This window comes from Narcine bancroftii, chromosome 6 (genome assembly GCF_036971445.1).
Source record: "Narcine bancroftii isolate sNarBan1 chromosome 6, sNarBan1.hap1, whole genome shotgun sequence".
NCBI lineage: Eukaryota > Metazoa > Chordata > Chondrichthyes > Torpediniformes > Narcinidae > Narcine > Narcine bancroftii.
Genome location: NC_091474.1, coordinates 247,012,226 through 247,026,179, shown reverse-complemented (window position 1 = coordinate 247,026,179; position 13,954 = coordinate 247,012,226). Strand labels below are relative to the sequence as shown.

The 13,954-nt window shown below is 41.6% G+C and overlaps 1 protein-coding gene across 1 annotated transcript in view; it reads right to left on the bottom strand.

The window, feature by feature from the left end:
- LOC138737386 (dynein axonemal heavy chain 8-like) overlaps window positions 1-13,954 on the bottom strand; it is a 446,335-nt gene that overhangs the window by 286,935 nt on the left and 145,446 nt on the right. Inside the window, exon 9 of the mRNA XM_069888133.1 lies at window positions 8,715-8,891. Within this exon, the coding sequence (XP_069744234.1) occupies window positions 8,715-8,891 (177 nt within the window). The remainder of the gene's footprint in view (window positions 1-8,714; window positions 8,892-13,954) is intronic.

Sequence of the window (13,954 nt, the reverse complement as noted above, 5' to 3'; positions counted from 1 at the left end):
TCTTCTCTGGCTGACAACTTCAGGTGTGACCTCATTATTCCTAACACTTTAACATGATGGCATGTGAGTACAAGTCTTCATCCACCACATTGGTGTCCTTGACGTGTCTAGCCAGTAGCTAGACCCTACAATGGACACTCTGCAAGCCCAAGCTCAAATTAATTTACTTGAAGCAACACTGCAAGCTTCTGCAACAAGCATCTTGCTTGTAGAAACAGCAACGAGCCAACGAGTCAACAACAAACAATGGACTGTCTAACCCAGCTGACCATCATATCGCACTGCCTCCAGTCAACCATAGCTATGATGGACTGCAAATCAATCAGCGTGACATCAAAATTCAGAAAATAAATTACCAGGAGGCCAATCACTTTTCCCTTCATGGTTGACTGAACGTACAGCAAGAGGTGCAGCGTTGTAGAAGACAATTCTTTGGAAAAACTCTAAACTTGCAACAAGTTTCAATGAGTTTTACAACTTACTCGTCACTTTGGTGACTTGGAGTAGACCTAAATTGTTTTTGTGCCTCACGAACTGAGCAGCATGTTGGGCCACCTAGCCACGATGTCAGGGGAAACACGTATCCATAACATTTTAAACTGTTCATATACATCAAAAGGCTGCGTGTATTTGCTTGACATAGCATGGCATTGGAGCCTCGGTTTTCCAAAATGTTAACGCACCCCAAACTCTAGTAAGCTGAAGTGGTCATATATCAGCAAGTTGCCTGCAGCTGACAGCACGGACTTTTAAAAATTGCCTCTTCAAACTTCAAGAAGTTTGTATCTCAGCAGCTGTGAACGGGAGTGGGGGAAGAACCCCACCCATGTTACAACCAGTTACTCCTCCAGGAAGACCACTCGACCCTGGAATGACCAGTGACCCCTTCTCAAGAGAAGAAGCCTGCGATCTGGAGGACAACCACTTACTCCCCCCAAGGGAAGATCACGCGACCCAGAAGGCAGCCAGCCACCCCCTCAATGGAAGACTCTGAGACCCAGGTATTAGTCTGAGAACTAAAACTTTTTTTAAATGCTGCCTGTCGATAATGATTCTGAGACCTTTGACTGCTGACAAAGCAGATTACAACAGGTTTCTCCCGCTCAGCACAACACTGCCAAATGGCCGGGCGGCCAGCCAGCAGACTTTAAGCAGCAATGGACAGTCACTCTGCAGAGCACCGCCTACCAACTCCTGTGTGTCATTGCAGACTTTAGTTGCTACTTTCTAAAGTTAACTCTTCCCTACCAGATTTTGGGCTGAGCACTATAGACTCTCACAATTACCAACAACCTGCTTACAGTGTGAAGTTCCAGTTTCGGTAATGCATCTCAAATGTTTGATACTGTTCTGGATTTCTCATGTGCCTGGACTATAATTATTTGTAATCAACTCTGACTTTTTGCAACTGCCTCTGATTGCCTTTTGCAGAGGTTAAGTGTCTCATATGATTCCTACTATAATTTATCCATGTTGTCAACTATTGTTTTTCGGCTTTTCAATTGATTGGGCACTGTTAATATGTTTGGTATATGTCACTTCATCCCCCAACAGCCTTCATACACAAATCTCCGGCATGGTGGCATACACGGCAAGCCGGTTTCATTCTCGCTACATGGTTCTGCACGTAACGTCCACATTAGTCAGAACTGCTGAGCCAGTTGGTCGCTTACTGCTGGTTATAGGGGGAGCTGTGCGAGCATTACACTTAGAGGGAGTGGACAGAACCAGTGCTGACAGCACCAGTCTTGTGATGGCTTGATACAACAGCCTCCCATCTACTGGCAATTAGCCATTATAGCCACGACACAGTGATTCAACAGAACACACTGGTCTACTGAGAAGCCTTGGTCTATTCAATGTAGCCTCATCATGAGGTTGTTTGAACTTCAGATGTCAGGATGGCAGGTCAAATGTTGTGTGTCTATGTTAAGCCTGACAGCACGTCAATAAATGCTACTACTTTTCTCTGGCTGACAACTTCAGGTATGGTCTCGTTATTCTTAACACTTTAACGTGATGGAGTGTGAGCATAAGAATCACCCGCCACAATACTATACCTTTACTTTTTCTTACTATACAGGTAGTTCTCAACTTCCGACCTAGGCAAATTATGTCCACCCACACATACGACCAAAATATTTCTAAAATCTTTATTAAAACTTCTGTACAAGTACATATTTTGTATTAAAAGTACTGTGTACAGTGGAACCCACTCCCAGCAGCAGCCCGAAGTCCCCACTCCCTGCGGCAGCCTGAGGTCCCCATTCCCTGTGGCAGCCCAAGGTTCCCATTCCTCTTGGGAGTCTGAGGTTCCATTCCCCACAGCATCCCAAGGTCCCCATTCCCAGCAGCAGCCTGAGGTTCCTCCCTCCCCCCCACCTCGGAAACCAAGGTCCCTATTCCACCCGGCAACCAAGGTCCCTGTTCCCCAACTTACAACCAACCCGAGTAACAACCAATCCTTCAGTTCCCATTAAGGTCATAAGTCGGGGACTGCCTAAATATATAATTCTTTATGAGGGGGAGTGGGAGGGAATGGGAGGGATTATAACCATCATATAAGGAATGAAAATGTTTTCAATTTGAACATCTATTGTATTGTATGATGATATATTAATTACATGTATAGATAAACTTTTATATAAAATATTCAAAAAAGCATTTAAACATACAGCACGGTAACAAGCCATTCAGTCTATGAGTCTGTACCGCCCAATTTACACCCAATTAACCTGCAGCCTCGGTATGTTTTGAACGGTGGGAGTAAACTGGAGCATCCAGGGAAAACCCATGCAGACACATGGAGAACGTACAAACTCTTTACAGACAAGGCAGGATTCGAACCCCAGTCCTGATCGCTGGTGCTGTAAAAGTGCTGAGCTAACCACTACGCCAACCATGCTACACCGAAAATACAGACAATTGGTAGTACTATGAGCAAAGACGGTAATCTAAGATTACAACAGGATCTACATGAACTTGGAATATCAGATGGGATTTAACACTGATAAATTCAAGTCGTCGTACTTCAGTTAGTTAAAACTAGGTCAGGACATAGCAGTGAATAGTCGGGCGCAGAGTGAAATAGAACCAAGAGTCTTGGGGGTACAGGTACAATATATAGTTCTACGAAAGTGACCATACAGGTACACAGCATGGAGAAGATATTTGGCACACTTGCTTTCATCAATCAGGGCAATGAGTGCGGGAGCAGGGACTTCATGCACCTTGCTAAGACTGCACTTGGAATACTGTGCACAGTTTTGGTCACCCACCAATAGGAAATATATTAGTAAGCTAGAAAGAGTATAGGAGCTCATATGTCTAAGAATAAACTAGCTCATTTTTACTTACATACAAACCTTAATTATAATTCTGAGGTGACATCTCTGACACATTTTTTGGTTCTTCCCTTCCTTGATGTTATTACAGCAGTTTTGGTTGTTGACCTACAACCTCATCCTATTACTGCACTTTTTGAACTACCGGTTTTGGATTCTGACCATTTATCTGTTTCAGCTTGTCTTATGATTGCATTTGTTACTATAATAGCCAGGAGATCTATTTTGCTTAAATGGTAAGATCCAAGACCACCTACCACATTCCAATGTTTTTCCCAAACTACAGCATGTTTAAACTTAGAAAAAAATCAAAAGTGGACCCTTCGGTTAAATTTGAATAACTATGGAGACTATTTATTCAACACTTTCATATAATGTAAGTTGATCCTTTCCGAATCCTCTTAACTTATATGTGAGTGTAGAGGAGTGGAGTTAACGACAAAATAATTATTTAACCAGTGAAATATGATGGCCCAAGATTTTATTTAGTTATGGGGATATTTGTAATAAAATTTGGTTCTTTTCATTTTTGGCTTTTAAGAAGTTGGGAGGCTCAGTTTATGTATGTGTTTGTATATGTTAATAGTCATTAAAGCAATGCTGATCTCTTTGTGTTATTGTTATTTTTATTAACCTGAAACTTAATAAAAAGATTGAGAATTAAGAAATAGTGCAGGAAAAGGCTCACAAAAATGTTGCTGGGACTGCAGAACTTCAATCATATGGAGAGGTTAGATAAGCTAGGACTGGTTTCCCTGAAGCAAAGATGACCTTATGGAGGTCTACAAATCATGAAGCACAGATAGTATTCCACTTCTCCCAAAATAAGGGAATCCAAAACTAGATGTCATAGATTTAAGGTGAAAAGGGGAAAATTTTAAAAGGACCCAAGGGACACATTCTTCATGCTGAGGATAGTGGGCATAGGTGGAACAGGCAGACGAAGTTACTTCAAACTCAACGGTTGTAAAGGCGGTTGAAGGATGCAACAAATCCAACATCTCCAATTGTCGTGGTTTCCATGCCATTAGAACTAGTTGATTGATTTGTGAAGTATCTTTTGCTTCTCAGAGTGCAACATTAAGTACACATTAAAAAAAATACACACATAGGCGTCTTCGCTCTGTGGAAAATGGAACAAAGTCCATTATCCTCGACCTTGAGGAATAGCCACAACTGATGAGTGGGAATATGGAACAAGCTACCAGAGGAAGTGGTAGAAGTAGAGACAAATGTAACGTTTGTTACATGAATAGGAAAAGCTTAGAGAGTCATGGGCCAAATGCAGGCTTGGTCGTCATGGACAAGTTGCGCCGAAGGCCTTGTTTCTATGCTGGAGAATTCTATTTAACCAGATTATATTTGTCTCACAAACTCAGTAAACTGCTAATATATGCAAATAATACCTGTAAATATTTGACAGACAAATCAAGCGGAGGCAAGGGAATTGGATTAAACCATTTTTAAGGCACACTCAATTGAATCAATTCCCATCTTGGGAAAGTCAATTAATTTCCATGCTTTTACAAGCTCAGTATCAATTCTTTATTTATCTGGTGACATCTGGCACATTCCCAGACATGCCATTGGTCTGCATATTCCAATTGATTTTAAATGGAAAGTTACTCTACATTCAATATCCATAAGTTTTAAAAAAATCATAATTTGACTTTTTAGATAGCTTTTAATGCATTCCAAATTTAAGGACCAATATCACAATTATCCAATCATTTTGTTTCATCTCTTAAGCAGAACCTTTCATTTGGCTGTTTATTTTTCTACCATAATTCTGTACAGTGTATTTTTAATGTATTTTTCTGCATCAGTATATTACAAGAGCTGCTGTATTGGCAGTGCTGCTGCTAGTACAGACCCATGAGGATCAAGGAGTGGAGTCACATCACTCCATCGTAGGGTTTAATCGCCCAATAGGAATGCCAAGCTATGAATGTCATGTTAAAGAAGATAAAGGTGGTTTCAATTAAAATCCCACACCCAAGATTGCAACCCCTATGATCGGTAGCAGCCACAAAAGGTTGCAGACTTTGGAAAAGTAGAGGACTGGTGCAGGGCACCAGAAAACGCTGAGAATAACCCCCGCATGAGAAGGAGAACCAGAGGAGATGACCCACGGGGACAGTGACCACGGCGGAAAACCAGTGAGGAGCTCTGTAGCTGAAAAACACACAGGTGGTGGGCCATTGATGACTCAACACAATTAACCCAGGCAAGCTGAGGCATGCTGGAGACTGTGGTCGAGAAATTCACACCGGGCTGCGAACTGCTGGAGTTTGGCTCGAGACTAGCTGAAGGGATACCAGGTATTGGAACCAGGATAGAAGAGGGTGTTGAGAGCGCTGAAGGGCTCCTAATAATATCAGAGGTGCAGAGTTCAAGTTGGCGAGGGTTTGGACTGGACTCTTTGTGGCTGTTGGAGCACTGGAGGCAAATCCACGGGCACTGGGTGACTCTGGGGTATCTTTCTTTTACTTCTTTCTCTTTCTGTTAGAGGCAATTCAGGCAATTTCTGCCGACATCGAATCTGATTGCCTTACAGCAGACAAAAGGTAATTTTTTGTAATATGACGCTTTTTATTACATGACAATTAATTGAAACTTGAGAAATCTGTATTTCTATATTTTCACAAAAATCAAAGCATCTGCAGATATTTGTGTTACACCCCACAATACCATGCTTGGTTTATTAATTCATTGAGGTGACCAGTTTGGCACTTATTTATTTTTAATGAAAAAATCTCGAAAAATACAAATTTATCTCAAGTAAGTCATATAGCAGTGCTACGGTAACTACTATATATACTCATGCAATTGTTGATACCATGTAATACTTGACCCACCTTTTTTGGCCCAAGTTTCAATTAATTGTCATGTAATAAAAAGCGTCATATTACAAAAAATTACCTTTTGTCTGCTGTAAGGCAATCAGATTCGATGTCGGCAGAAATTGCCTGAATTGCCTCTAACAGAAAGAGAAAGAAGTAAAAGAAAGATACCCCAGAGTCACCCAGTGCCCGTGGATTTGCCTCCAGTGCTCCAACAGCCACAAAGAGTCCAGTCCAAACCCTCGCCAACTTGAACTCTGCACCTCTGATATTATTAGGAGCCCTTCAGCTAAGCGCAGTTCGAACCAACTCAGAAAGTCACAGGTGAACTGCTGATGTCAGCAACTGAGAGGGCTCTGACTGTGGGGAAAATCACGGGCCGGAAGGTGATGTCATTTCTACCCTGCGCTGGTTCCTGGGAGAAATGTTTAAAATGCATATGTAAACAAGTAAACAGTTTTCCAACTGGACGCCACTTGAGTCAGACTCCTTCTTTCTCTCGCTGCAACATAGCGCCACTTCATTGATGACCCCAAAAGGCCCAACGAATTTGGACCCGGCATGGACAATGCAGCCTCGCAGCCTCCCTCAAACTGCCTTCCTTTTGGAGGACTCAGCCAGCAGTCTGGTTTGAACAAGCTGAGGCACGATTACAATTCAGGCAGATAGTCGCAGACACCACCAAGTACTATTATGTGATGAGTGCCTCAACCAGGAGACAGTAGGTTGTGTGATCAATTTCCTGCATCAGCCACCAACTAACGACAAGTATGAGGTGCTTAAAGCTCCCCTCCTCTGGACGTTTGGTCTCTCCCTCCGCGAACAAGCCATCCGGCTCCTGCACATGGGAGGACCTAGGTGACCGCGCACCATCAGTTTGAATGAGTGACATGCTGGCGCTGACAGATGGCTATGAGGCCTACCTGCTCTTTGAACAAATTTTTCTAGAGAAAATGCCTAAAGACATCTGCCTCATGCGAGCTGACAAGGATTTCAGCAACCCCCTCAGGGTGGGTGCCCACGCAGACATCCTGTGGCACGTGAAGCAGCAGAGCAAATACCCCATTGATATTAGTGCTGCGTCATACCAAAGGCCCTGGTTCCATGTACCCCAGCAGCAAGGCCGAACGCACCCTCAAACAAGGATGACACCAGTGCAGATTCTTGGTGTTTCTACCACCAACAATGGCGTTCCAGAGTGCATCACTGCCGACTTCTATTTTTTCCGGGAAATACCATGGCCAGCCATCACTAATGGCTACAGCAGCTGGCCACCGTGGCAACCTACACCATGTCTGAGACAAGCATACTGGATGCAAGTTTCTGGTGGACACCAGAACTGAAATCAGTGTCCTCCCTCCTTCAGGCCCCGATACATGGAACAGAAAGGCAGGGCCAGTGCTGACAGCAGTAAACAACAGTGCCCACACCATGAAGGTGAGGACACCCACAAAACAACCAGAGCAGGCACAGGATTTTTCACCTATGATCGCTGGTTCTGGGTGGGGAGGGGGGGTGCCATGTGGTGGCTTGCCTAAATGCAATTCAAACCGCCTGGAAAGTTGTGGTGAACCAATGATGTCAACAAATGGGAGGGCTCTGACTGCAGGGCAAACCATGGGCTGTAAGGTGACATCACTTCCGCCCTGCGGCGCGTGGGGGTTCCTGGGAGAAATGTTTAAAACGCGTGTGTGAACAAGTAAACAGTTTTCCAAATGGACCCCACTCTAGTCAGATTTCTTTCCCTCACTGCGACACAAGTCATTTGAAAAGGAACGGTAAGATTGGATTACCTCAATATTATCTACAAAAAAGTTACATCAAATAATAGTTCCATTCACAGTTGTCAACTTTCCTAGGTAAGTTCATTTGCACTTGATGTTGTCCATGTATATTTGTTTTTTAACACACAATAAAAAGGACAATCAAATGCAAACCAGTGTTCACCACTGGAGAGCAAATTGGTGTATTGATTTTTGAGTGACATGGAAACGAGGGACTCTGAAAATGGTGCAAAGGATTCCAGCTTAAAGCCATGATGTGAAAATGTATCCTTTTTCCTTCCAGTCACCTACACTCCATCTCTCTTCCCTTCACTCTGATCTGGGTGCCACATAAGAGTGGCATATATCAATACTATATCAAATACACATAACCATGCAAACAATTGCAGGTCAATGATTATTCTAAAATGTTGCATTTTTTTTTAATTTTAAATCTGGACACAGCATGGTAACAAGCATTTCAGCCCACAAGCCCGTGCCGCCCAATTACACCCTATTAATCTACACCCCTGTACATTTTTGAATAGTGGCAGGAAACCAGAGCCCCTGGGGAAAACCCAAACAGACAAAGGGAGAACATACAAACTCCTTACAGACAATGCAGGATTCGAACCCTGCTCTCGATCGTTGGTGCTGTAACAGCATTGCCCTAATGGCTAGGTTAACCATGCCAACCAGTTTTCAAATAAAATCTACAAAAATGCATTTTATAATTATAACATCCCAACACTTGCTTATTTTACCTTTAACATTTTTGAGTGACTGATATTTAGCACATTGATTACTGCCTTGCAATGTTGTCCTTTAAGTTGTTCAATGATAGAATTGAATTTAGCTGATGTGCATTTCCAGTGCTCCAGTTCAGTAAGGGGACCTGAATCTTCAGCCTCTTTCCTCACTTGATTACTTTGTGCCAGAACCTGGACATAAAAATCATAAAGTTTTGCATGGTTATTCAGAAGATCCAAAGTATCCATCCTTCACTCCCAATTCATGCCTTTGCATGCTGCTCTCAACATGCAAAGACATGAATCTAACCACTATGTGTATTATGATACCGACACCTCTTGTCCCATCTCCAGTGTTCTACTGCTGTTATCTTATTTACCTAAAATTAAGGTTTATATGTATTGTTACTTTCCCTACTCTTCCTTTTCCCTCAACATCCTTTCATTCAACAGAAGGTGTGCTATTCACCCCATGACCTGTTTTGTTAGTTGCCATAGCTCTGCATGACGACTAATGTTATAGCTCACTTTGCCTTTTGCAGCAATGCACAGCACAGTTTAGTGGCAATGCACAATATCAATCTTGCCAACGTGATATCAATTCTCCTGTATTGCTTCTTTGTTTCACAATTGACTAATCGTATGTAGAATTGTAGATCTAACAGTCTATGAATCAAGCTCAGGTAACCACACCTCAATGAAAGGAAATTTACTAATACACAAGCACCTTAACTGTGCTATTTAGTGGGTTCCCTCATTTCTTGGAAGTTTAAAAAAGATCCAACTTATTGTGCTTAACCAGTTTGAGACAGTTTACTTGAGATTTATTTTCTTGAGTGTTGTACATCACTGTGCCTATGTTACGAGCCCAGAGGACCCCAAAATCCAGCAGCAATAGATATTCACCAAGACAAATGGTCACTTAAACAAAAGTTGTTTTTAATTATCTTTACACATGAAAACAGAATCACACTTTAACCTATCACTATTAACTTAACTAACATAACTTAATCCACTTCTAATTCTAAGCGCACATCTATGTAATGCGTGTGTAAATTCAGAAAAGTTCTTTGATTCACAGTCCAATCTCACTTCTTAGTCCTCCAAGTTTACTGGCTGCAGGCAATTCATATACTGTCCACAGAATTTAACATTTATGAAGTACACCAGGGGTTTGTGCTTAAAAGGTAAATAGTTACTGCTCAGGAAGGATTTGTTGTTTGCTGGACACCCACAACTGATCCCTTGTAACCAGCCACTTCAGTGACTTGCCAAAGAAACTTGCCCTATCAGAGTTCTCCAGATGATAACCTCTTTCTTTCAGGTCATCACAGAATTCTTTTTTAATTCTCTTATGTCAAGTGAAACATTAGGCAGCCAGTCCTCTCCTCTTCCATGAACCACAAGGCCTTTGACTAGGTTGAACTCACAACCCATCTTCCAAATGGGGGTTTTCAAGCTTACCAGCTTGTTCTGTTCCAGTCCCAGCTGTTTCTGCTAACTGTAAAACTGCAGAACTGAATTCTCTCTCTCTCCCCCAGAGAAAAGCCTGTTTTACTCCCTCTCTGCTTGCAAAAAACCACATGACCCTCGTAGAACAGCAAGCAGCAATCCCAGACAGCCTGCAGCTCCAAACCTACTCTTCCAAGTTCTTTCATCTGTTGCTTTTCAAAATTGAGTTTTCTGCAGCCCAATAGATCTCCAGGGGAGAATCAGTTCCCCCCTGAGTTCTACTTAAAATTCACAGGCCTGTTAATGGATGTGGTGAAACAGACAGCTGAGTCCCATACCCTCCCGGAATCCTTTTCCATGTCAATAATTACAGTAATTCCTAAAAAGGATAGGGACCCTCTAAAGCCATCCTCCTATAGACCAATCTCACTTTTGAACACAGACTACAAAATAATAGCTAAAGCTTTGGCAAATAGATGGCTCTGTATTTGCCAGAACTAGTAAATCCGGATCAGGTGGGGTTCATGTACAGAAGACGATCAGCAGACAATATAAGTGGGTTACTTAATGTAATACACCTGGCACATTCAAGGACGGATCCAAGTATAGCCGTATCACTTGACACTAAACTGGAGTGGGACTTTTTGGTGAAAGTGCTGGAGAAATTTGGATTTGGACATTCATTCACAAATTGGGTTAAAGCATTGTGCAACAAACCCACGACAGACATCATCAGCTTTCCCACTGACCAGATCTAGTAGACAGGGTTGTCCGCTATCCCCTGCTCTATTCACGTTGGTGATTGAACTGTTAGCGGAAGCCATTCACTGGGATCCAGGCATTAAAGGGATTAGAGTGGGCCAGGAAGAACACAAAATTAATATGTTCAAAGATTATGTTTTGATATATTTGACAGAGCTAACAGGGTCATTGGTCAGGTTACAGACTATACTGAAGGACTATGGCAAAATTTTGGGATATAAAATTAATTATGATAAGAGTGAAATAATGCCACTAACAAGCTGGGAGTATGAGAAATACCAATGGGAGAGCAAGTTTAAGTGACTACAAAAGGGGGTGAAATATTTAGGAATATGGATAGATAAGAATTTACAAAGTGTAAATAAAATTAATTATCTTTCCCTACTTGGAAACATTGAGGACTTATGTAGGTGGATGCACCTGCCTATCTCATTGATGGGCAGGGTGAGCTGCATTAAAATGTAAAAGTGGTGCCAAGGCTACAATACCTCTTCCGATCTTTGCCCATACCGCTGCCCCAGAGTTTTTTCAAAACACTTGGCGGATGTGTCAGACAATTCTTGTGGAAGTACAAGGTAGCCAGAGTCTCCATGGACAAACTGACCTGGGACTACAGCTTGGGGCTCCCGGATTTAAAAAAAAATATTATTGGGTGACTCACGCAAAGTTTATCGCCTTGTTCTTTGAGGGGAGCAATTTACTCTATTGGGCACAAATTTGTCTACACACAGAAGAGGAGGCGATAGCAGGAGACATTATTTACAAATGGGACACTAAGTTAATAACGCAAAAAACAGACAACCCGATATTAAAGTATTTAATTCAAACATGGCAAAAAATAAACCAGATTATAGGGGTAAAAATAGGGTAGTCCCCTAAAATGCCTCTAACTCAGAATAAATTAATCCCTATGACTATGGGTAATAAGATCCTGGACACATGGTGCCAGAAAGGAATTAGATGTGTTGAGGACTAATACGAGAAGGGGCATCTTATGCCATTTGAACAACTAAAATATAAATTAGATTTATCAAACAAGACTTTTTTCAGCTATCTTCAACTAAGATCTTTTTTGAAGGACAAATTAGGTCCATGTATCTCCCTGCCACTGTGTATCGGCTTGGAGGCTCTAATTCAAAGGGAGAAATCACATGTAAATCTATTTTGGTTATATATCTCCTGTTCCAAAATGAGAGCCTGAAACTGAATCTCCATAAGGTGAGGCAAAGATGGGAATCAGATTTGGGAACAACAATTCCTGAATGATGCTGGTCTGACCTTTGCCAGGACAGCATGAATGCGATTATTAATGCCAGACTAGTGCAATATAACTTTTTGCACCAATTATATCTCATGCCGCAAAGATTACATAAGGTCAAACTGGAAATCTCAGACTTGTGTTTTAGACGTTGCATAGAGACAGGAACTTTTGTGCATTCAATGTGGCTATGCAGCAGGGTGAGACTCTTTCGGGTAGAATTAGGGGACATTTTGAAAAATTATCACAGGGGTTGAATATCTGGCCTTGTTCCTGCTGTTGTGGACATGTGTCCAAGATTGTCTAAATATCAAATTCAATTTGTGAAGGTCACCTTGGCAGTGGCCAGGAAATGCATAATGGTTACCTGGAAATCTGACTCTCAGCTAAACATAGCAAATGGAACATGGAGATGCAGAGCTGTGTTCCCATGGAGAAAATTACTTATAACTAAAGGGAGAGATATGGCACATTCACTGAGCTATGGCAGCCATACCTGCAGCATATTGAAACGCAGGTGTGATGAGCCTCCCTAAAGCCTTTCTCAACAGGAAAATTTGGATCTCACAAGCCCTGAAACACTGAGAATGAGGAGACAACTTGGAATCTGCCACCTCCCCTCCCCTTTTTTCCCCTTTCTTTCATTCCTTAGATATTTGTATTACTATTTTTAATAATTGATTTTTTCAATGTTTTTGCTTGGGATGAATGAGACAGAGGATGAACAAATGGGGGGGGAGGGAAAAGGGAGGACTCGGCAAACAAAGATTTATAAAAATGGAGGATTCTTCCCCTAAAACACTTGGTTATAGTCTTTAAAACTATAAATAAAATTTTCAAAACAAAATGCATTCAAGGAAAAAAATGTGGCTGCTCAAAGATAAAATCGAAAATAATGTCACAATTTTTGAAAGAGTTCTAAAAATGAAAAATACCTATCCGTCAAACACCTGATAGGTTATTGAAGTAATCCCCATTTATTGGACATAATGAATCTTCTGAATGGGTCAACTATGTAAAATAGGGGGCTTAGTCATGCGAAGGAGCTAGACAGATGTTTCTTGGATGAGCTCTCTGTGAAGAGTTTTAAAAAGACGATTTAAAAGTTTAAATTTAAAAATTTTTTCACTGTGAACAATATGAACGCTAAGAAGCCAAGACTGCAAAAAACAAAATTGGAAGAGACGCTAACTCAGCCAGGAACATTAAGTGAAAGCCCAAAAGGGAGTGGCACAAGAGTAGTTTTGTGGGACTGACTGAGCCCAGCAGTGCTGGGAGGGAGGGGGAGTCAACGAGAGGTCTGAGTATAATCGTGGAAAAGATGGAAACTTTATGCAATCATTTCACAGGAATTGAAATCGCAATAAGAGCTATGGCAAAAAAGATGACTGAATTTGAAGAGGCAATTGAGAAATTAATTGGAAGTTAAGTGGAAGTTAACTTGGTTAAAACGCAAGAAAATCTGAAAGCTTTGGAAGAAGAAGTGAAGAAGTGACTTGGATAAACAATTTATACAGGATATGATCAACCACATGAAGAATTTCAGCAGATGCAATAATGTTCAAATTATTGGTTTGAAGGAAAGGACCGAAGGGAGAATCCTTAATGAGCTTCTTTGAAACTTGGATTCCACAAGTGTTGGGAGAAAATAAATTAAACAGAAATCTACAAATATAAAGGGCTCATTGGACCTTTGGTCCAAGAAGATCTGACAAGCAGTGATCATGGCCAGTTCTGGTAAGACTGTTGCGTTATTAGGAACAGGAAGCAGTTTTGGGGACAG